Source organism: Heterodontus francisci, chromosome 10 (assembly GCF_036365525.1).
Source record: "Heterodontus francisci isolate sHetFra1 chromosome 10, sHetFra1.hap1, whole genome shotgun sequence".
Lineage (NCBI taxonomy): Eukaryota > Metazoa > Chordata > Chondrichthyes > Heterodontiformes > Heterodontidae > Heterodontus > Heterodontus francisci.
In genome coordinates, this window is record NC_090380.1 from 113414715 (window position 1) to 113436618 (window position 21904).

Here is a 21904-nt window from a genome sequence, read left to right on the forward strand (position 1 = left end):
CCAATAGTAGCAAATCTGGAGATGAAATATTCCTTGATTCATGATTTTTGGTGTCATTCATCCTGATTATCATAGATTTCTCCATCCCTCCTTCTTTGTGACTATATTTTCAGAAACACATTTTGACAGCCAGATTTCTTTCCCTAGCAGCTGCCTCCAGCAGTACAGGTGAAGGGCCCCAACTGAACAACTAACAATTTTCCTTTTCAGGGTGCACTCTCGCCTTGAATCAGAAAGTCATGGGTTTAAATCCATAATTCAGAATGATACTCCCAATGAAGCACTGAGGAAGTGCTTCACTGTTGGAGGTACCATATTTCAGGTAGGACATTCGACTGGGCTCTCTCTGTCCTATCAGGAGGATGTAAAAGATTCCAAGCCACTATTTCGAAGAGCAGCAGGGGAGTTCTCTCCGGCATTTATTCCTCAACAAACATCACTGAAACAAATTATCGGGTCATTATCACATTACTATTTGTGGGAAATTGCTATGCGCAAATTGCTCATCTTGTTTCCTAAATTAGAGTAGTGACTACGCTTCAAAAGTACTTCATTGGCTGTAAAGTGCTTTGGGATGTTGTGAAATTGTGAAAGGTGCTGTATAATTTTTTTTATTCTTTCATGGGATGTTGGTGTCGTTGGCAAGGCCAGCATTTGTTGCCCATCCCTAATGGCCCTTGAACAACTGAGTAGCTTGCTAGGCCGTTTCAGCATGCATTTAAGAGTCAACCAATTGCTGTGGGTCTGGAGTCACATGTAGGCCAGGCCAGGCCAGGTAAAGACAGCAGATTTCCTTCCCTAAAGGACATTAACAAACCAGATGGGTTTTTATGACCATTTCACGGCACCATTACTGAGGCTAGCTTTCTATTTCAGATTTTAATATTAATTAATTGAATTTAAATTCCAACAGCTTTGGGACGTTGTGAAACTTTCAAAGGCACTGTAGAATTTTTTTTCGTTCTTTCATGGAATGTGGGCGTCGTTGGCAAGGCCAGCATTGGTTGCCTATCCCTAATTGCCCTTGAACAAATTGAGGGGTGGAATCTAAATCCGTGTCCCAAGGGCATTAACCTGGGCCCCTGGATTACCAGTTAAGCGATATTACCACTATGCCAGCGTCTCTCTCTGTAAGTCTATCTCTCTCTTTCAGATGTTCAGACCACATTGCTATACATTTCCAACAATCTTTGTTTTTATTTCACCAAGATTACATCTGTGAGCCCAATCATGGGAACCACAATATACCTACCTCAAATCTACAAAACATGCGACCTTTGTGAGTTATTAGCATTCCAACTTCTCTCTATCATAACCTCTATTGTCTCTACCACGACCACTATGCTCAATGCTGCCCAGGAGCTCCATCTCTGAGGCTCTGCCTTCCCTCTAGACCCTCAGTGTAATGAAATTAATGCTTATCACATGACCTCCCACTCTGGCTCATTACTTCCCAGGATTCTGCCGAAAACTTTCTTTTGTGATCCTGAGATATCAAATAGCCGATCATGGCTTCACCTAATAAGTGGTCCTAATTTACTTACAACCCTCTTTCTTAATGACCTGTATGGTGGAGGCTGTGGTTTCTCAATATATATATGTAACATTCGCACCACACAAGTGCCAAGCAATGGCCATTTCAAACAAGAGAGAATCTAACCATCTCCCCTTGACGTTTAATGGTATTATCATTGCTGAATCCCCACCATCAACATCCTGGGGGTAACCATTGACCAGAAACTGAACTGGACCAGCCACATAAATACTGTGGCTACAAGAACAGGTCAGAGGCTGGGAATTCGGCAGCGATTAACTCACCTCCTGTCTCCCCAGAGCCTGTCCAAAATCTACAAGGCACAAGTCAGGAGTATGATGGAATACTCTCCACTTGGATACAGTCCACTTGACTGGCACCCCATTCACCACCAACGCACAGTGGCAGCAGTGTGTACCATTTACAAGATGCACTGCAGAAATGCACCAAGGTTCCTTCGACAGCACCTTCCAAACCCACGACCTCTACCACCTAGAAGGACAAGGGCAGGAGAGGCATGGGAGCACCACCACCCCTAAGCCACACACCATCCTGACTTGGAATTATATTGCCGCTCCTTCACTGTTGCTGGGTCAAAATCCTGGAACTCCTTTCCTAACAGCACTGTTGGTGTATCTACACCGCAAGGACTGCAGTGCTTTCAGACTGCATCTCACCACCTTCTCAAGAGCAATTAGGAATGGGCAATAAATGCTGCCATGGTCAGCGATGCCCACATCCCCCGAACGAATAAAAAAAGTCAAAATTCTCCTGCATTTGAGCCCTTTCTCTAATCTCCTCCAGCTTTACAATCTTCCCAAATCTCTACACTCTTCCAATTCTGGCATCTTCAACATCCCCAATTTTAATTGCTCTACCAGTGATGGTCATGCCTTCTACTGCCTGGACCCCAATGTTCTGGAATTCCTGCCCTGACCTCTCCACTTCTTTGTCCTTCTTGAACACACTCCTTAAAACCTACCTCTTTGACTAAATATTTGGTCATCTGCCCCAATATCTCCTTTGTGGCTCGGTGTCAAATTTTGTTAGATGATGGCTCCTGTGAAGTGCCTTGGGACTATGTTTAAATTACTCTCGAAATACAGTTTGCTGTTAGTGTTGTTGTTCAGTGACCACAGCCTTCCCCAGTTCTGGCACTGACCCAAGTAGAAATTTTGTCGTAAGCTCAGTCAGCAAACAGTTCTTTCACACATAAAAGGATGGCCTACTGAATGCCCAATAAGATTGCAATACAATGAGTGAGCAGCTGAGCACTAAAGGCAGGTAATGTTGGGCTGTCACAGCATCCCATCGAATGAGTGGAGGATTTTTCAGTCGTACCTTCAAGTAACAGCTGAATTATAATCAAGTCAAGCTACATTAAAAATGCAGAAATTCATACTGCCATTTTGTCAGTAAGCAAGAAAATATGAATTAGAAGAAAGAAAAGACTTGAATTTTTATAGTGCCTTTCATGACCTCAGGTCATCCCAAAGCAATTTACAGCCAATGAAGTACTTTTGAAGTGTCGTCATTGTTGTCATATGGGAAACACTGCAGTCAATTTGAGCACAACAAGGTCCTTCAAATAGCAATGAGATAATAACCAGATAATTTGTCTTCAAGCCATTTTAGTTGAGATATAAATACTGGCCAAGACAGCAGGGATAACTTCCCGGCTCTTCTTCTTGGAATCTTTTACCCAAGAGGGCAGATGCTTTCTTGGTTTGGTGACTCATTTGAAGGACGGCACCTGCAACAGTGCAACGTTCCCTCAGGACTATGCTGAAATGTGAGCTTGGATTTTGTGCTCAGGTCTCTGGAGTAGGACTTGAAACTACAACCTTCGGACTCAGGATCTTCATGAGGCTTCTCTTGGGTATTCATGTCACTACTTTTTCAGATAATTTTGAAATTAAAGCTGTCTTGATGGTGAAAATCTTTTTTTTTGAAGGCGGTGGGCAAGGGGAGGTGGTGTGTGCAGGGAAGACATGGTAGATTCCTTCCCTCTGAAGGGTTTTGGTGAAATGCTCCATAGCTCTCTGCTACTTTTTGCTGGTGATCCAGCCAGATAGTCATTAAGAAAACAGGCCAACAAGGTCAAAAGAATTTATAATCACTGCCTACTTCCAGAGTGGACCACTTATCTGTAAAAACATCAGGATGCACTGCATTCAAATGTTGAACTGCTCAGAGATGGTACTTGCATCAGCAATCATCAGTTTGGCAAGTCAGATCTGGTTCTTGACTGGAGTCCAATAACCAGCAGGAAAATGTGTATGTGAATATTGAGGTGAGGACAGGGCCATGTCTGGCCTGTCAACACTCGACTGTCTCAGCTCTGCTGAGAAGAAGTCACTTTGGATAAGTAGCAGAAGGCACTGGAAGATGTGGAACCGTACCCCCAACATGAAGTCAGCCGCTTCAGGGGAAGAGGGTAAAAAATTGAGGGCAAGAATGTCTTTATCCAAAAACATATAGGATGCTTACCTCAGCACCCCCTACTGGGAGGTAAGAGCATGGTTTAGTTAGAGCTGGGAAATACTCACAATCTACCTCTCAATCACAGTCTGTGGCAGTCCTATCTGACTCTAAATAAAGCACACTTTTAACGAGCAGAAGGATCACCGCTGTAATTATTTCTTGAATAAAAAGTATTCTGATGCACTTGTTGCGGCACCAATGGATCAGAGGCTGAGAACATACCTTGCAATCTCACTCTGCAACTAATAACCTCCAACTAATAACCAAGTAGTCCTACAACATTTTGCAATGCAATAAAAGGCACAGTCCTGCTCCAGAAGCACCTTTAAACTCGTTTTCAGGGGAGGGAGGGAAAATGCTGTGCAGTGGATTTCACAATGGCTTTGCACCTCTCAAACACTGGTTTAAATACAGCTCAGACTGATTGGGCGAGAGCCCCTTCTGTCTGCTGGCCGTAAGAGCCTTTTGCGGAGGAAAAAGCAGTTTGCACATCTCAATCCAGTACACAGTGGATCCACAGCACGAAACTGACCCTACTTCAGAAACTGCTGACCGCAGGCAGGACTAATGTAGAGGAGGATATGGAAACAAATAACATACTATTGACAGACAGCCGTCTTCTGAGATTGTGGCTGAGGCACATCGTTGGGACAAGAATAGAGGGTGCTTGCCTTTGCTTTTAATCCATTTTGCCTCTGACCTGGGAGTGTCTGATGCTGAGATTAAATTTGGGGAGGCGAGTCAGTACATGGGGTCCCAGAAATCAGAAAGGCACAACCAATTGGAGCTGCCAGACCATATTTCAACATTCTCGTGTGACAGCGGGATTTTTCCAGACGCAAGGCAACAGTTCCCAGCATCAGGCAAGTGCCGAGGTGGGAGGGGGAAGGAGTGTAGGGCTTCCCAACATATGCTGGTGTGGGGAGGGAGAGGCAAGGCCAGAAAGACCCAAGGATTCTGTCTGGAATCCTGAAGACCGTTCATGCTCCTCCTGGCTCCCACTGAATTTCTCGGTTATGCCTCCCACCAGAGTTCTGGTTAAAATGACCGCCATTGGTCTGCAACTTTTACATTTCAATTAGGCCCCAGCCTGCCTGTAGCAGAACACTCGGGGGAGGGGGGGGGGAATGGATAGATATTAAGATAATGCCCAATTTCAGCCATTCCAACTCAAGCATTCCCGTTCGGCAGGGAATGACTTGGCTTAAGTCAATGCATGGGAGTCTGAAATGGAAAATGTTCGCAGCACCAACATCTCTCGAGAAAAGAAAGCGTCTTTAAAAACCTCAGTTTGATCAGATCCTCTCCTAACCCCTTACCTGCTGATAGCTTGTTCCTCGTCTGTTATACCGGTCTCCCTGAATGCTCGGTTGGATTCCTCCAAACTCAGGGCTATTGCTCTCTGTAGGTCATCTTTGTCATCTCCAGTAAGGTCAATAACATCTGTAATCACCACAAACAAAATCCTTAAGTTTGGGACAAATTTAAATTTTAGGGGTGAGGGACAGTGGGTGGCGGGGGGCGGCGGAAAGAGAAAAGGTTATCTTGCAGGTAATAGGGACCAGTCAGTGCAGGTTCAATTACTACAGTTATCTTTGCAGCTACAAGGATTTCAGTAAAGGGTCAGCAGTGAGTTGGCAAATTTTTCATATTAGGAAGAAAGACATCCTGTATTAAAATTAGATATTCTGTCCTTCCAAATGTGGGTTTTATCAAAGGCAAGTGATCTGCAATTTTCACAGAATATGGAACAGAATTGCATGACTTGATCACCGATACACCCTAGGAACGCTTGTAATTAAAAATGGAATTAGGCATATTCAGGCGCTATAAATGAGTGGCCTTGGTTAAAGCTATACACAATACTTTGAGCTATAGAACACTAGGGTGAATACTGGTGGTTACAGGTCTGCTCACTTATGGGGAGCAATTTAAGGCTCATTAAAATACCATGAAAGTGTACAGGAAATAATTAAAAATGCTCACTGAATGCTGGCCTTTTATCTAAAGGACTAGATTACAAGGGGGTAGAAGTCATGCTTCAGTGATACAAAGCCCTGGTTAGACCACAACTGGAGTTACTGTGAGCAGTTCTTGGCACCACACCTTAGGAAGGATATACTGACTTTGGATGGAGTGCAGTGTTGATTTACCAGAATGATACATGGACTCCCAAGGGCTAAATTCCAAGGGAAAGATTTATGCTATCCAAAGTTATTAAGGGATATGGGGCAAAGGTGGATATATGGAGTTAGGTCACAGATCAGCCATGGTCTTATAAAATGATGGAACAAGCCCTTGGGGCTAAATGGCCTCCTCCTGTTCTGAAGTTCCCAAATTGACAAGTTTCGTGCATCATACATACCGGCTCAAATATGATTTCCCCTGCAGAAAAGACAACAAGAGCAGTGTTGTCAATATTGGTAACGATGTTCTTGACAATAAGCCTGGTGACAAGACTGCACTTGCAGTAAGTACATGTCACTCTCAAGAGTCGAGAATATCAGAACCTCTTGTTTGAAGAGCAAGTCAAAGGAGAAGTACAGCATTAGGAAGCAACAAGAAGGATTTTAAGATTTTTGTTTAAAATGTAAGTGCCAGAGATCTGAAATAAAAGCACAAAACTAAAAAAGCTGCAAGTGACCTGCATTTCAGTCAGACAAGTTAACGCATTGTGGGAACTTTTATCAAAAGCAGAAGAGTCAGGAATGAGAACCCTCTGGTATAGGGCCCAGCAAAAAACAAAGGCAAAAAAAAGTGTGGGGAGATGAGTTCTTTTTTTGATGCAGCCAGTTGTTGCGATCTGGAATACACTGCCTGAAAAGTTGGTGGAAGCAGTCAATAGTAACTTCCAAAATGTAATTGGATAAATATTTGAAAAGGAAAAATTTGCAAAGCTATAGCGACTAATAGGTTAGTTCCTTCAGAGAGCTGGCACAGGCACAATGAGCTGAATGATCCCCTTTTGTGCAATGTGATTCTACAAAAGGAAACAGCAGGTAAAAGTCAAGAATGCAGACACAATGCAATTATGTATAACCATGCGGACTGGAAAGTCCCAGTTTCAATTCCCAATCTGTACTGAATTAGCTTATCTCTGGCTGGCAGACAAGATTGGGCTCCCTGTGGTGATATCATAACCCAATTCTTCTGTGGACACACATTTTCTTGGCTTGCACACAAACACTGGCCACTTGAGTTGTTGTCGGGGGGAGGGGGGGTGTTATTGTGCAAAGAACTGTACTCCAGCAATCGATCCCCCAAGAGAGAAGAGGATGAGGGGAGAGGGAGAAAATTATGGGAACACCCCCTCTCACCGCACCAAAAATATTTGCATAAACGGACAGGGCAGTTTACAATCCTCAGTCCGTTAAAAACGGCCATTTACTTGCATCAGGCACCAATCACCTGATGCACACACATTAAGCAGAGGTGGAGAACTAACTCCACTTGCAGTTCCAAAGTGAACAGAAGCAGAGAATTCACTCAGCTCCAGTTCTCAGAATAGGAAATATATAGAAACTGGCAGTTAATGAACTGGAGCAATTTGGGCCATTGCAAGTTTCTTGTACATGTACAATACTGTAAACTGGATAACTGAAAATCATAGAAAGTACAAAAGCTGATATTTGAAAGTAGGATGAACTATGTTGTTGAATTAGGATAATGATTGCACACAAACAGTTGCTGCACAAGATGTGGTTCAGTATCTTGTATGGCACCAGTGAGGTTTTTCTTCAACAGTGTAAACAATAGACGTCACAGCAGAAAAACTTTCATTCACCAAGTACCAACTTGACTCCTGGCTCTGACATCTTCAACACAATAAATAGAGCAATATTGAGCCAGAACTAATTTGCCTGTGGGTAGATTCTTGCCTGTGCACGTTACCATGGGTCCAATCAAGAGGAAGAGGTATGCTTTAATTGCAGGCAAAGGAGACTTTGATTGGCATCAGAAAGGTCATGTTGTCAAAATGAGATAACAAGAAGCATTTGGATAGCATCTTTAACATAGTAAAATGTCCCAAGACGTTTCACAAGAGAGTAATCAAATTAATTTGACAACTAGGCACAAAGAGATATCAAAAGACAGGTGACCAAAAGCTTGGTCAAACAGGGAAGTTTTAAGGAGCATCTAAAAAGAGGAGAGGTAGAGGGGTGGAGAGGTTGAGAGAAGGAATTCCAATACTTAGGGCCTAGGCAGCTGAAGGCCTGGCCACCAATGTTGAGGTGATTATATTTAGGGATGCTCGACAGGTAAGAAGTGGGGGAATGCAGCAATCTTGGAGGGCTGTACAAGCTACTACCTTCACTCTGGCAAAATCATTCCCCGAGAGGAGGTCATCTCCTCCTCAGGCCAGAAAAGGAGGAGGCAAACTATGGACAACTCCTACAGTTACCGGTCCAGACATTAGGTCACGCACCAGGTGCACCCGATACAAAGGTACAGGTATATACTCCCTGCGAATACCATTAACTAAAACTTTGGCATTCAAAGCACTCTCTGGTGGAAAAGACATGCCTTTTCCCAGCAAAAGAGTTTGGTGGCCCCTGTATCCCTAAGTATAACTGTAGGTTTACCTGCCTCACTTGAGGGATATGGAGTTACTTTTCCTTTTGATGAGAAATCCCTGTAGCTCTCAGGCATCTTGTTCGCCTTCCCCGCACTCACAGCGGTGTTTATACTTGACCTTAGAGCTGCAGTCAGAGCTACAGCCTGATCTGCTGTACTCTCGGTCACGACCCCTTTCTCTGCATTGGCCTCATGTACCCCAATAAGTCCCATGGGTTTATCTTTTAACTTCCAGCATTCTGCACAAAGGGGTCCCACTTACGGCAATGGTAACACTTAAGCTTTCGAACCTCACTTCCACCCTCAGCACCTACTTTTCCGGCCTGAGGAGGAGATCCCGGGGCATTCCCAGCTGTCCTGGAACTAGAAAACTTTATCAACTTTGCTTCAAATTTCCACCCTTCTCTCACCTTCACATGGTCCATCTCAGACACTTCCCTTCCGCGACTTCTCTGTCACCTATCTCCATGTATAGGCTGTCTACTAATATTCAATATCAGCCGACCGACTCCCACAGCTACCTCGATTACACTTCTTCACACCCTGCCTCCTGTAAGGACTCCATTCCATTCTCCCATTTTCTCCGTCTCCGACGCATCTGCTCTGATGATGCTACCTTCCACGATAGTGCTTCTCATATGTCTTCCTTTTTCCTCAACCGAGGAATCCCCCCCCACTCTGACTGACGGCCCTCAACCGTGTCCAGTCCATTTCCCGCACCTCTACCGTCATCCCTTCCCCTCCCTCCCAGAACCACGACAGGGTTCCCCTTGTCCTCACTTTCCACCCCACCAGCCTCCTGATCCAAAGGATCATCCTCCGACATTTCCGCCACCTCCAGCGTGATGCCACCACCAAACGCATCTTCCCCTCCCTTCCCCTGTCAGCATTCCAAAGGGATCGTTCCCTCCGTGACACCCTATTCCATTCCTCCATTACCCCCACCACCTCGTCCCTTTCCCATGGCCCCTTCCCGTGCAATACCTGCCCATTTACCTCCTCTCTCCTCACTATCCAAGGCCCCAAACACTCCTTTCAGGTGAAGCAGCGATTTACTTGTACTTCTTTCAATTTCGTATACTGAATTCACTGCTCACAATGTGATCTCCATTACATCGGGGAGACCAAACGCAGATCGGGTGACCGCTTTGCGGAACACCTCCGCTCAGTCCGTAAGCATGACCCCGAGTTTCCGGTTGCTGGCCATTTCAACACCCCCTCCCCTGCTCACATCTGTGTTCTGGGATTGCTGCAGTGTTCCAGCGAACAAAAACGCAAGCTCGAGGAACAGCATCTCATTTACCGATTAGGCATGCTACAGCCTGCCGGACTGAACATTGAATTCAATAATTTCAGAGCATGACGGACCCCCCAACCACTTTTGACGTTTAGTTATTTTTTATTTTTTCATTTTTATTTGGTTATTTTATTTTAGGGTTTTTTTTTTTAGTGTGTTTAGTTTGTTTCTACTGTGCCTTGTTTCTCCTGGGCGGCACAGTGGCGTGGTGGTTAGCACCGCAGCCTCACAGCTCCAGGGACCCGGGTTCAATTCTGGGTACTGCCTGTGCGGAGTTTACAAGTTCTCCCTGTGACCGCGTGGGTTTTCGCCGGGCGCTCCAGTTTCCTCCCACAGCCAAAGACTTGCAGGTTGATAGGTAAATTGGCCATTGTAAATTGCCCCTAGTGTAGGTAGGTGGTAGGGAATATGGGATTATTGTAGGGTTAGTATAAATGGGTGGTTGTTGGTCGGCACAGACTCGGTGGGCCGAAGGGCCTGTTTCAGTGCTGTATCTCTAAATAAAATCAATAAAATAAAATAATGCTTTGTTAAAATTTTTAATGTTTGTCCTTGGAGTGCTTTATTGTCTATTCATACCCTCTCTGTACTAACGCTTTGTCTTTCAGCACACCATTAACATACCGTTTGCCTTTGTTCCACGATCTTCTGGTCAATTATTCTCTGTGACCTTGCCCTATCAACACCTCAACACCTTCTCTTTTGTTATCTCTTGCTCCACCTCCTCCCCCCCCCACCGTTTCTTGTTTTTATGTCCCTTCTCATCCCTGGCTACTTGCCTTCCTTTCACCCTCCCACCTGCTATCAGTTAACGGAAGAAGGGTTTGGGCTTGTAAACAAGCTTGTAATCATCAGCAATCTCAGCTGCCTGTCTGGCTGTTGAAACCCTCTGGTTCTCTATGTAGGTGCTTACGAATGGAGGGAGTGAACTTTTAAATTCTTCCAGAAGAATTATTTTCCTAAGGGTCTCATTCGTGGCCTCTACCTTTTGTGCCCGCATCCAACGATCAAAGTTAAGTGGCTTTCCTTCCTTTTTTTCCTTCCTTTCCTTCTAGGCCTCCTTGTCTCGAGAGACACTGTGTAAGCACTGACAGGTGGTCAGTGGTTTGTGGAGCAGCGCCTGGAGTGGCGATGAAGGCCAATTCTAGAGTGACAGACTCTTCCACGGGCGCTGCAGGTGAAGTTGGTTGCGGGACTGTTACACAGTTGACTTTCTCCGTACACTGCTGTCTCTTTTCCTGCCAACTGCTAAGTCTCTTCGACTCGTCTCTCTTCAGCCCCGCCTTTATAGCTGCCCGCTAGCTCTGGCGATCGCTGGCAACTGGCTCCCTCGACTTGTGGTCAATGTCACAAGACTTCACGGCGTGTTTGCAAACATCTTTAAAGCTGAGATATGGACGACCGGTGGGTCTGACACAGTGATGAGCTCGCTGTACAATACGTCCTTGGGGATCCTGCCATCTTCCATGTGGCTCACATGGCCAAGCCATCTCAAGCACCACTGGCTCAGTTGGGCATACATGCTGGGGATGCTTGCTGCCTCGAGGACTTCTGCGTTGCAGATACAGTCCTGCCACCTGATGCCAATGGTTCTCCAGAGACAGTGAAGATGGAATGCATTGAGACGTCGATCCTGGCTGACATATGTTGTCCAGGCCTCACTGCCAGAGAGCAAGGTATTGAGGACACAGGCTTGAAACACTCGGACTTTTGTGTTCAATGTCAATGTGCCATTTTCCCACACCCTCTTGGCCAGTCTGGACAGAGCAGCAGACGCCTTTCCCATGCGCTTTTTGATTTCTGCTTCGAGAGATTGGTTGCTGGTAATGGTTGAGCCTAGAGAGGTGAACTCTTGAACCACTTCCAGAGTGCAGATGGAGCATTTCTGAAGTCCTGTCCCATGATGTTAGTTTTCTTGAAACTGATGGTTAGGCCAAATTCGTTGCAGGCAGCCGCAATCCTGTCGATGAGACTCTGCAGAGTCTCTTCTGTGTGGGATGTTAATGCAGCATCGTCAGCAAAGAGGAGTTCCCTGATGATGACTTTCCATACTATGGTCTTCGCTCTGAGATGGGCAAGGCTGAACAACCTGCCATCTGATCTTGTGTGAAGGAAAATTCCTTCCTCTGAAGACTTAAACACATGTGAGAGTAGCAGTGAGAAGATCCCAAACAGTGTGGGTGTAAGAACACAGCCCTGTTTCACACCACTCAGGATGGGAAAGGAGTCTGATGATGCACCGTTATGCTGAATTGTGCCTTTCATATCGTCATGGAACAAGGTGATGATGCTTAGTAGCTTTGGTGACATCCGATCTTTGCTAGTAATCTGAAATGACCACGTTTGCTGACGAGGTCAAAGGCTTTGGTGAGATCCATGAAGGCAACTTAGAGGGGCATCTCTTGTTCGTGGCATTTCTCCTGTAGCTGGCGAAGAAAGAACAGCATATCAATAGTGGATCTCTCTGCTCGAAAGCCGCACTGTGCCTCAGGGTAGGCACACTCAGCCAGCTTCTGGAGTCTGTTTAAAACAACTCGAGCAAAGGCTTTCCCCACTGTGCTGAGCAGGGAGATTCCACGGTAGTTGTTGCAGTCACCCTTGTTTTTATAGAGGGTGATGATATTGGCATCGCGCATATCCTGTGGTACTGCTCCCTCATCCCAGCACAGGCAAAGCAGTTCATGGAGTGCTGACAGTATAGCAGGCTTGGCACACTTGATTATTTCAGGGGGAATGCCATTCTTTCCAAGGGCTTTTCCACTGGCTAGAAAACCGATAGTGTTACTGAGCTCCGATTTGTTGGCTGTTCATCCAACTCGTCCATGACTGGCAGAGATTGGGCTGCACTGAGGGCAGTATCAGTGACATCATTTTCCGTGGAGTACAGTTCTAGGTAGTGCTCAACCCAGTGATCCATTTGTTTGCTTGGGTCAGTGATCGTTTCCCCTGATTTAGACTCGAGGGGGGCGATCTTCTTGATGGTTGGCCCAAAAGCTCTCTTAATGCCATCATACATTCCTCTGATGTTTCCAGTGACGGAGGCCAGCTGAATATGACTTCATGGTGTTGCCAGTAGTCGTTTGCACAGCACCTAGTTCTTCGCGCGGTGCTTCTGGCGGCTTTAAGTGCTAAGAATGTTAACTCGCTGGGGCCTTTCTTGTAGTTCAGCATTGTAGTGAGTTTGGTGGCTATGACTGGTTCCATCTTTTCGAAGTGAGATTGAAACCAGTCTGCATTCTGCTTCTCGCGTTTGCCAAAGGTGGTCATTGCTGAGTCACAGATGGCGTCTCTGATGTGGGCCCTCGTGGTCTCTGCATCCCCTGCAGGAGTGTATTGAAGGGCTTTTTCAAGTGAATTGAGAAACTTGTGACAGCTGTGGGTAAGAAATTCTGGTAGTGTTGATGCGCGGGCAGCCATTCTACTTGGAGTGATGTAACTTCTTTGGTTTGAGTCTACCTTTGCTGCACACCAGGGAGTGATCGGTGTCACACCCGCACTGTGGAAGCTGCGTGTGATTAGAACACTGTTTATGGAGGCTCGCCTTATGACGATGAGGATCAGCTGGTGCCAATGATGTGATCTTGGGTATCTCCATGAAACCTGGTGACAGGGTTTAGTTTGAAAGAACGAGTTGGTGATGCAGAGGTTGTGGTAGGTACACAACTCCTGCAGTCTCTGCCCATTCTCATTCATCCTTCCAATGCCATCGCACCCGAGGCAGAAGGGCCATGAGTCATGGCCCGCCCCAACCCTGGCGTTAAAGTCCCCCAGCAGGAACAAATGTTCGGTATTAGGAATGCTACTAATGATATTATGGAGTTTCTCGTAGAACTGGACTTTAACTTCAGATGGGGGAGCAGAGTGTTGGAGCATAGATGCTGAGGTGGTGTACTGGACCAGAAGCAGTGAGCAGTCAGACGGACAGTATGCATTCCGAGCCATTTGTAGGTGGCTCCATCACACTGAGCAAAGAGTTTCTGATGGCAAAGCCCACTCCATGCTGTCTTGGTTCTTATGGATCCCTACCCTGTCAGTAAGAGCTGTACTCTTGCTCCCTTAGTGATACGCTCGTAGGGAGGCGTGTCTCCTGAAGTGCTACAATGTCTACATTGAGTCTACTGAGCTTTAATTGGCTTTAACCTCTCAAATTCGATATAAGTCTGCCCAGGCTGTTTTAAAGGTTCTGAAATTTCTGCCTGTAAGGTTCAGGGAACAACTCATAAGCAGCGAGAATAGCCTTTTTTGCCATCTCATCTGCAGAAGCCTTCTCAGGAAGTATGGCATAAACTTCATGAGCGCTGCCTATAAACCTGCTTTGCATAAGCAGTGTCCAGTTTTCTTTTGGCCACCTCATCTGTTCAGCTAGCTTTTCAAAAGTAATGAAAAATGTTTCTATGTCCCTTTCTTCAAACTTCGGGAGGGCTTACACAAATTTAAACAACTCCCCAGCGGGTCCTAGGTTGGAGTCGGATTCTTCCTCATCAGAACTTTCACTGGAGTCAAGGCAACTCTTTTGTTTTAGTTCCAGCCTTTTTAATTAGAATACCCTTTCTTGCTCCCTTTCTCCCCCCTGCCTCTTTTTCCTTTTCTATTTCCCTTTTCCATTCTAGTTCCAGGTTCTGAAATGCTCTTTGTTTTTCCTTTTCTTCTTTTTCTCTTGCCCTTTCTTTTTCCTCGTCTTCTCTTTGAAGTGCTTCTCTTTCAAGTTCAAGTTTTCTCATTTCTTTTTCCTGTTCAAGCTGCTTCACCTGCAACTGAATTCTAGCTAATTCAACGTAATTACCATCTGGATTACCTTTTCCTTCTTCCAATTTCAAATGCTGTGCGACTACCTCACTTATGTCTGCTTTCTTAGCTCCTGGTTTTAACGATAACTCCAACTTTTCTACCAACGCCATTAGCCTAGCCTTGATTAAGTTTTGCAAATCACTCAGGGATAAATCCTCCCTCTCCAGAAAGGTCATAGCAACTGACAAAGCCATTTTGATTTTCAATACGTAGAGCAGAATTCACTGTAAAAATTTAAATCAGCCTTAACCTCAGCAAGTCACAGCACTCATATTTGTCTGTGTATTTTGAATCACCCAAGAGCCCCCAATTATATGTCACGGGAGAGAAAGGGAGTGAGAAGGGTTTTCTAATTAAAAAGGCTGGAGCTAAAACAAAAGAGTGGCCTTAACTCCAGGGAAAGTTCTGATGGAGAAGTGCAGTGTCTTTCTCCAGTTCCGCTTCTCCACAGATCACAACATATATTTAAATGTTTTGACCAGCTACCAATACGGCTAATTATATACTTTATCTAATTTAGTTTCAGAATAAAATCTGCCCACCAGATTTCTTCAATAAACAACAATAACTATAAAACAAGACTTATTAAATAAAGATGCAAAGCTTTAACACACAGTTTGAAATATGAAAGCATAAATATAGTCCCTTCTAAATAACCCAACACACAGGCACACATACAGGTTAAAGGGAAACTAAAGAAGCTTTCTCTGCAGAGATCAATTTTACAAAAAAATAAAAAAGTACTTTGGCCAAATACTTGTTAAATCTTGAAGAAAAAGGAGAATATATGGAATTTTCCAGATGGTTGTTTGGCCTGCGTCCAGGAACTTGTAGACGGGTGTCACTAGACACATGCGGTGGTCAATGGGATCTTTTCAGAAGCAGTTCGTTCAGGAGATCGCAAGAGAAAGTCTCTCAGCTTTTCAGCAAAAATGCTGCATCAGTTTCTCCAGTTCAAGCAGTGGATTCTCAGTTTCTCAAAGAGGTGGAACAGGATGAGCTGGTTGCCTCCCTCTCTTAGCAGGCTTACACCCCAACTCCATTCAAACAGTTTAAAACGAAACCAACTCCTGACCACCATAAATCTAGACAACTCCAACAGTCAGCAAGGCTCCTGTTGTTTACTTAGCTTATGACATGTGACTTCCAGTTAGTTTGCTTTTAATCAAAGTCCCAAGTGTCCTTTCAGTGATCCTTTTAAAAAATCTCCTCAAATTTTCTCCACAGTCTTTTACACACAAGTCCTCAAAATATATTAAAGATGGAAGCACCTTCATAACAGCAGGTATATATATATCTACACACACACACACACAGACTTAAAATGGGCTACCTCAGGCTGGAGAGGCTACACACCCAGACTAGCTTACAATACACACCTCAGGACAACACAAAGATGTAGCTTAGTTCAGGGAGGCCTTGAAATTAATACTGTTAAGTTATATGTAATTATCAAGGGTTTAATATTTTTTTCGGGTGGTGTGGAGAACGGGCAAATAACATTTAACCAAGCCATCCAGACTGGTCTTTGGAATATAACCTGCCTTCTGAGCAATGATTGAGGCTTCTTACAAACTTTCCTGCACACTATCCGCACTTACTTTGTTGAGTGAGTCCTGATCACTTTGATAACAGCCAAGTTAGTTTTCAGTAGAAGAGGCAGTCACTCTTTTAAATTGGCATCTCTACTCTAAAACCCCTAGATAAAAACGGAGTCAGAGGTCAAGCCATCAATTTCCTGTCAAACAGAGACAGTGAAAAAGTGAGTGTGTCACCTGCTGTGAGATTCTGACCAGGGTCTGGGACAAAATTAAGATATTAGAAACATGTTACAATTTGGCAAAAGAGAATAAAAAGGAAATATAAAGCATCTATCCCGCTCATAAGGATATTGTGCCACTCTTTGCTTTGTAATGGAACAAATTACAGGAGTTCAGAGCCTAGAAACTCTATTCTGTTCAACCACATATTCTATAAAATGGACCAGCATCTTGATTTTACATTGATCCCATCTTAGCGTGCTCGTCAGATTCAACTTTCCGAAGACTGAAGCACACACTGGGTCACGTGTGGATGTTTACAGTATCACGTATCAAAGCTATTTCAAAGGTTACAGCTCCCGCTACTTAGGTTACACGATCATGCATCTGGATATAGGAACATAGGAAATAGGAGCAGAAATAGACCATTCGGCTCCTCGAGCCCGCTCCGCCATTCAACTAGATCATGACTGATCTTCTACCCCTAAGGTATTTTCCCGAACTATCCCCTATCCCTTGATGACTTGAATTTCTAGAAATCTATTGAGCACCGTCTTGAATATACTCAATGACTACCCCACAGGGCAGTGGAGGCTCAGTGAATTCTAAAGATTCACTACCCTCAGTGAAGAAATTCCACCTCATCTTAGTCCTAAATGGCCTACCTCTTACTTTGAGACTGTGCCCCCTGGTTCTTTACACCCCCAGCAAGGTGAAACATCCTTCCTACATCTACCCTGTCGAGCCCCGTAAGAATTTTATATGCTTCACTGAGATCACCTCTCATTCTTCTAACCTCTAGAAAATACAGGCCCAGTCTCCTCAGAAGACAATCGCCATCCCAGAAATTAGTCTGGTAAACCTTCGTTCCTCTATGGCAAATATATTGCAATGAGCAAGTAAAATCTGTCATAACGGATGTGGAATCCATTCACAGGAGAAACCAGTAGCATTAACCCAAGAAAAATATCTAGCATAGACCTAAAGTTTGACCTTGCATGGGGTCCTGCCTTGCAGATCATTCTGTTAAAAAGTCAAGACAGTCCATTCAATTAGGAGTATGCTGTGGGGCCATCTACTGTGGATTTGTCATCTGCAAACCCAAAGAAATATAGGAACACAAGAACAGGAGGAGGCCATTCAGTTCTCTGAGCCTTTTCCAAACAATTGGATTGATCAACTGCAACCTAATTACATACCTCTGCCTTTGCCCCATATCCATTAACAACTTTAGTTAACAAAAATCTATCAATCTCAGATTTAAGATTAACAACTAACCTAGCATTATCTGCTGTTTGCACGTCAAAGTGTTTCACTTCACTTCTGAAAGGTCTGGCTTTAACTTTTAGACTAATACTCCTCTCTCACAAAAATCGACCAATCTCAATTTTCAAATTTTCAACTGAAAATATCAAACAAAGATACAACATGAGGGTTCAGTTGCTCGCCATTACTTTTTCTGCCACTGCCAAAGTTTAGGACACAGGATCAAGTGAGACAACTGAAAGAAAACACATCAAGTGAGGTAAATACTGAAACAACCAGTCATTTGTACTGAAGTTAGTGTAAAGGAGAAAGATCAGCATGCTTGGCAACTCTTCACATTGGGAGGCAATAGATGTTCTTTATTTGTCTTTTTGGCAGCTTTGTTGTCGAGGCTCATATTCCAGAACAAGCCTTCCTCCCATATGTCACTTACTTGTGTCAGCCTGGCTTCCCACACTGATGTAACGATCGTTGCCAGTTTGTCCTGTGTGGTAGTAGGCTTCTTCCTGTTGTGGTGCTTTGGCATTCTTCTCAGTCAGGAAAGACACAGCTTCGGCAAGATCTCCATTACTCGCCTGCAAAAAGAACGAGAGGTAAGTTAACTGAAGTCAAAGCTCTGGACTTTGATCAAGAACACAGGGCATTGACTGCCAAAGCGAGCTGATAAAGGAAGGTAGACTGTAAAGAGTAGCACACAGAGAGCAGTAATGAGCCTGGAAGAAATACCACACAGCGCAGCATCTGCTGCTTGGGCTCCTCCTCATCCTCATCTAGATGTTGCCACTGGACAATATCATCTAGACAGAGAAATGGGGTCAGCATCCACATGTACACCTACGGAATCCAGCTCTACCCCTCCATCATTTATATACTGCCTCGCTGTTGTCAGACTGCTTTTCCAAAATCCAATCTTGGATGAGCTGCAAGTTCCTCCAGTTAAATACTAGGAAAACCAAAATCACCTTCTACCTCCATCACTTATTCTATACAGTTCCATCCCCCACCCCAACCACTGTCTTAGGCTGAATGACTTCACAATTTTCTGGTCCTATTTGACCCTGAGCTGAACTTCTAACTTCAGAAGCGTCTCTCCATCAGAAACTGCTCACTTCCATTTCTGTAACAATGCCCACAAATTACTAAAACCCTCCTCCAGGCTCAACTATTCGAATGCAGACCTTGCCAGCCTACCATCCTCCACACTGCCATGAATTCAGTTCATCCAAAACTCGTATCTTATTCTGTTCCAATTAACCGAACTGGTCTCCAATGCCTCAAAATTCGAATTCTTATTGTGGTATTTGAATCCCTTCGCCCTTCTCTATTTCTATAACCTCCCTCAGCTATGCACAGTATGCCCCTACGCTACCACCACCCCATTCCCAAGTGCGTCAGTTCTTTGACTCTGGTCTCCTGTGCACCTTTATCCCATCGCCCCACCATTGGCACCCATGCCTCCAGCCACGTAGATCTCGAGCTTTTTCCCTCAGTCCCCTCCTTTAAGACCCTGTCGCTGACGATGGTGAGTATTAAAGGTGTGATATGGATGTGGTAGTGGTAGTAGTAACTGACTCCAGAGCATTGTGGAGGTGATAAATTAAGAGTATTACACAAATATTGCATCCGTACATTAAAGTGAATTTTTAAAATGCTTTTCAGCTGGCAAATAGTAAAAGGAACTAGTGATAAGCTTAATAAATATTAAAAATATACTAAAAAAGGAAAAAGGAAAATAAAATAAATAATTGAAGAAAATAATTAAGTAGTCAATTACAACACATTAAGGATGGCAGGACAGGTGATGTGTCATGGCTGCAGCGTGTGGGAGCTCCGGGATGCCAGCATGATCCAGGGCAAACACGTCTGCAGCAAGTGTTTGTGAATCGAAGAGCTTCGGCTCAGAGCCATTGAACTGGAGGCCGAGCTGCAGACACTGCGACATATCAGGGAGGGGAGAAGTTACCTGGACATTTTGTACAGGAGTCTAGGGTCTTCTGATTAGGTCAGTGCTCAGGGACAGGAGAGTGTGGCTGCAACTGAGGCAGGTAACGAGACCCAGAGGGCAGGAGTGCAGGAGCCTCAGCCTTTGTCCAACCGGTTTGAGCTGTCTGGATGAGAGTGGGTAGAGATGAGAAATCATAAAGGCAAGAAGTCACTTGGGGGAGTGGTGTGCAGGCCACCTAACATTAATCACCCTGTGGGACAGGATATAAAGGAAGAAATAATGGCAGCTTGTCAGAAAGGTACAGCGATAATTATGGGGGATTTTAACCTACATATAGACTGGAAAAATCAGCTGGGCAGAAGTAGACTAGATGAGGAGTGCATAGAATGTTTTCCGGATAACTTCTTCGAACGTTCTGGAGCCAACCACAGAGCAGGCTATACTAGACCTGGTATTGTGCAACAAGATAGGAATAATTAATGATTCAAAGTTAAGGCACCTCTAGGTAGCAGCGATCATAATATGCTGAATTTTACATTCAGTTTGAGGGAGAGAAGAGTGGGTCCAAGACTAATCTTTTAATCTTAAAGAGGGGCAATTACGAGGGCATGAAAGCAGAGCTAGCTAAAGTGAACTGGCAAATCAGGTTAAGTGATAGGTCAATAGAGATGCAGTGGCAGACATTTAAGGGGATATTTCAGAATACACAAAATAGCTACATTTCAACGAGAAAGAAAAATTCCAAGATGGGTCCTGCCATCCGTGGTTAACTAAAACAGTTAAAGATCATATCAAACAAAGAAAAAGCCTATGAATGCGCAAAGATGGGAGGCGGGTCAGAAGATTGGACAGAATATAAAAAACAGCAAAGAAGGACAAAAAATTGATAAGGAAGGTAAAATTAACAGTACGAGAGAAAGCTAGCCAGAAATATAAATGTAAGAGTTTCCATAGATATATAAAAAAGCAAAGAGTTAACAAAGTGAGTGCTGGTCCTATAAAAAGTGAGTCTGGGGAATTTATAATGGATAATAAGGAGATGGCAGATGAATTGAACAGTTATTTTGTATCGGTCGTTACTATTGAGGAGACAAGTAACATCCCAGTATTAGCTGGAAGGCAGGAATCGGGAGGGAGGAACTCAAGAAAATTACAATCACCAGGGAAGAGGTACTGAACAAACTGTTGGAGCTGCGTGCTGACAAGTCCCCAGGTCCTGATGGACTGCATCCTAGGGTGTTAAAAGAAGTGGCTAGTGAGATAGTTGATGCCTTAGTTTTAATTTTCCAAAATTCCCTAGGTTCGGGGACGGTTCCGTTAAATTGGAAAATAGCAAATGTAACTCCTTTATTCAAAAAGGGAGACAGAAAGCAGGAAACTACAGGCCAGTTAGTTTAACATCTGTCTTGGGGAAAATGATAGAAGCAATTATTAAAGATGTTATAGCAGGGCATTTAGAAAAATTCAAGGTAATCAGGCAGAGTCAACATGGTTTTGTGAAAGGGAAATCATGTTTAACCAATTTATAGGCGTTCTTTGAGGGAATTACATGTGCTGTGGATAAAGGGGAACCGGTGGATGTACTGTTCTTAGATTTCCAGAAGGCATTTCATAAGGTGCCGCATCAAAGGTTATTGCAGAAAATAAAAACTCAGTGTGGGGGGCAACATACTGGCATGGACAGAAGATTGTTAACTAACAGGAAACAGAGTAGACTTAAATAGGTCATTTTCTGGTTGGCAAGAAGTAACAAGTGGTGTGCCACAGGGATCTGTGCTGGGGCCTCAACCTTTTACAATTTATATAAATGACTTAGATGAAGGGACTGAAGGTATGGTTGCTAAATTTGCTGATGACACAAAGATAGGTAGGAACGTAACTTGTGAAGAGGACATAAGGAGGCTACAAAGGGATGTAGATAGGTTAAGTGAGTGGGCAAAGACCTGGCAAATGGAGTATAATGTGGGAAAGTGGGAAATTGTTCACTTTGGCAGGAAGAATAAAAAAGCATATTATCTAAATGGTGAGAGATTGCAGAGCTCTGAGATGCAGTGGGATCTGGGTGTCCTAGTGCATGAATCACAAAAGGTTAGTATGCAGGTACAGCACATAATTAGTAAAGCTAACAGAATGTTATCGTTTATCACGAGGGGAATTAAATACAAAAGTAGGAGGTTATGCTTCAGCTTTACAGGGCATTGGTGAGATCACATCTGGTGTACTGTGTACAATACTGGTCTCCGTATTTAATGAAG

At 44.2% G+C, this 21904-nt stretch overlaps 1 protein-coding gene across 8 annotated transcripts in view; it reads right to left on the reverse strand.

Annotated features, from left to right (window-relative positions):
• usp25 (ubiquitin specific peptidase 25) overlaps positions 1–21904 on the reverse strand; it is a 193253-nt gene that overhangs the window by 137928 nt on the left and 33421 nt on the right. For all 8 annotated transcript variants that reach the window (XM_068041275.1, XM_068041274.1, XM_068041273.1 and 5 more), the window contains 2 exons: positions 18138–18279; positions 5338–5461 (listed from right to left, as the gene is read on the reverse strand). In XM_068041275.1, coding sequence (XP_067897376.1) covers positions 5338–5461; positions 18138–18279 — 266 coding nt within the window. The remainder of the gene's footprint in view (positions 1–5337; positions 5462–18137; positions 18280–21904) is intronic.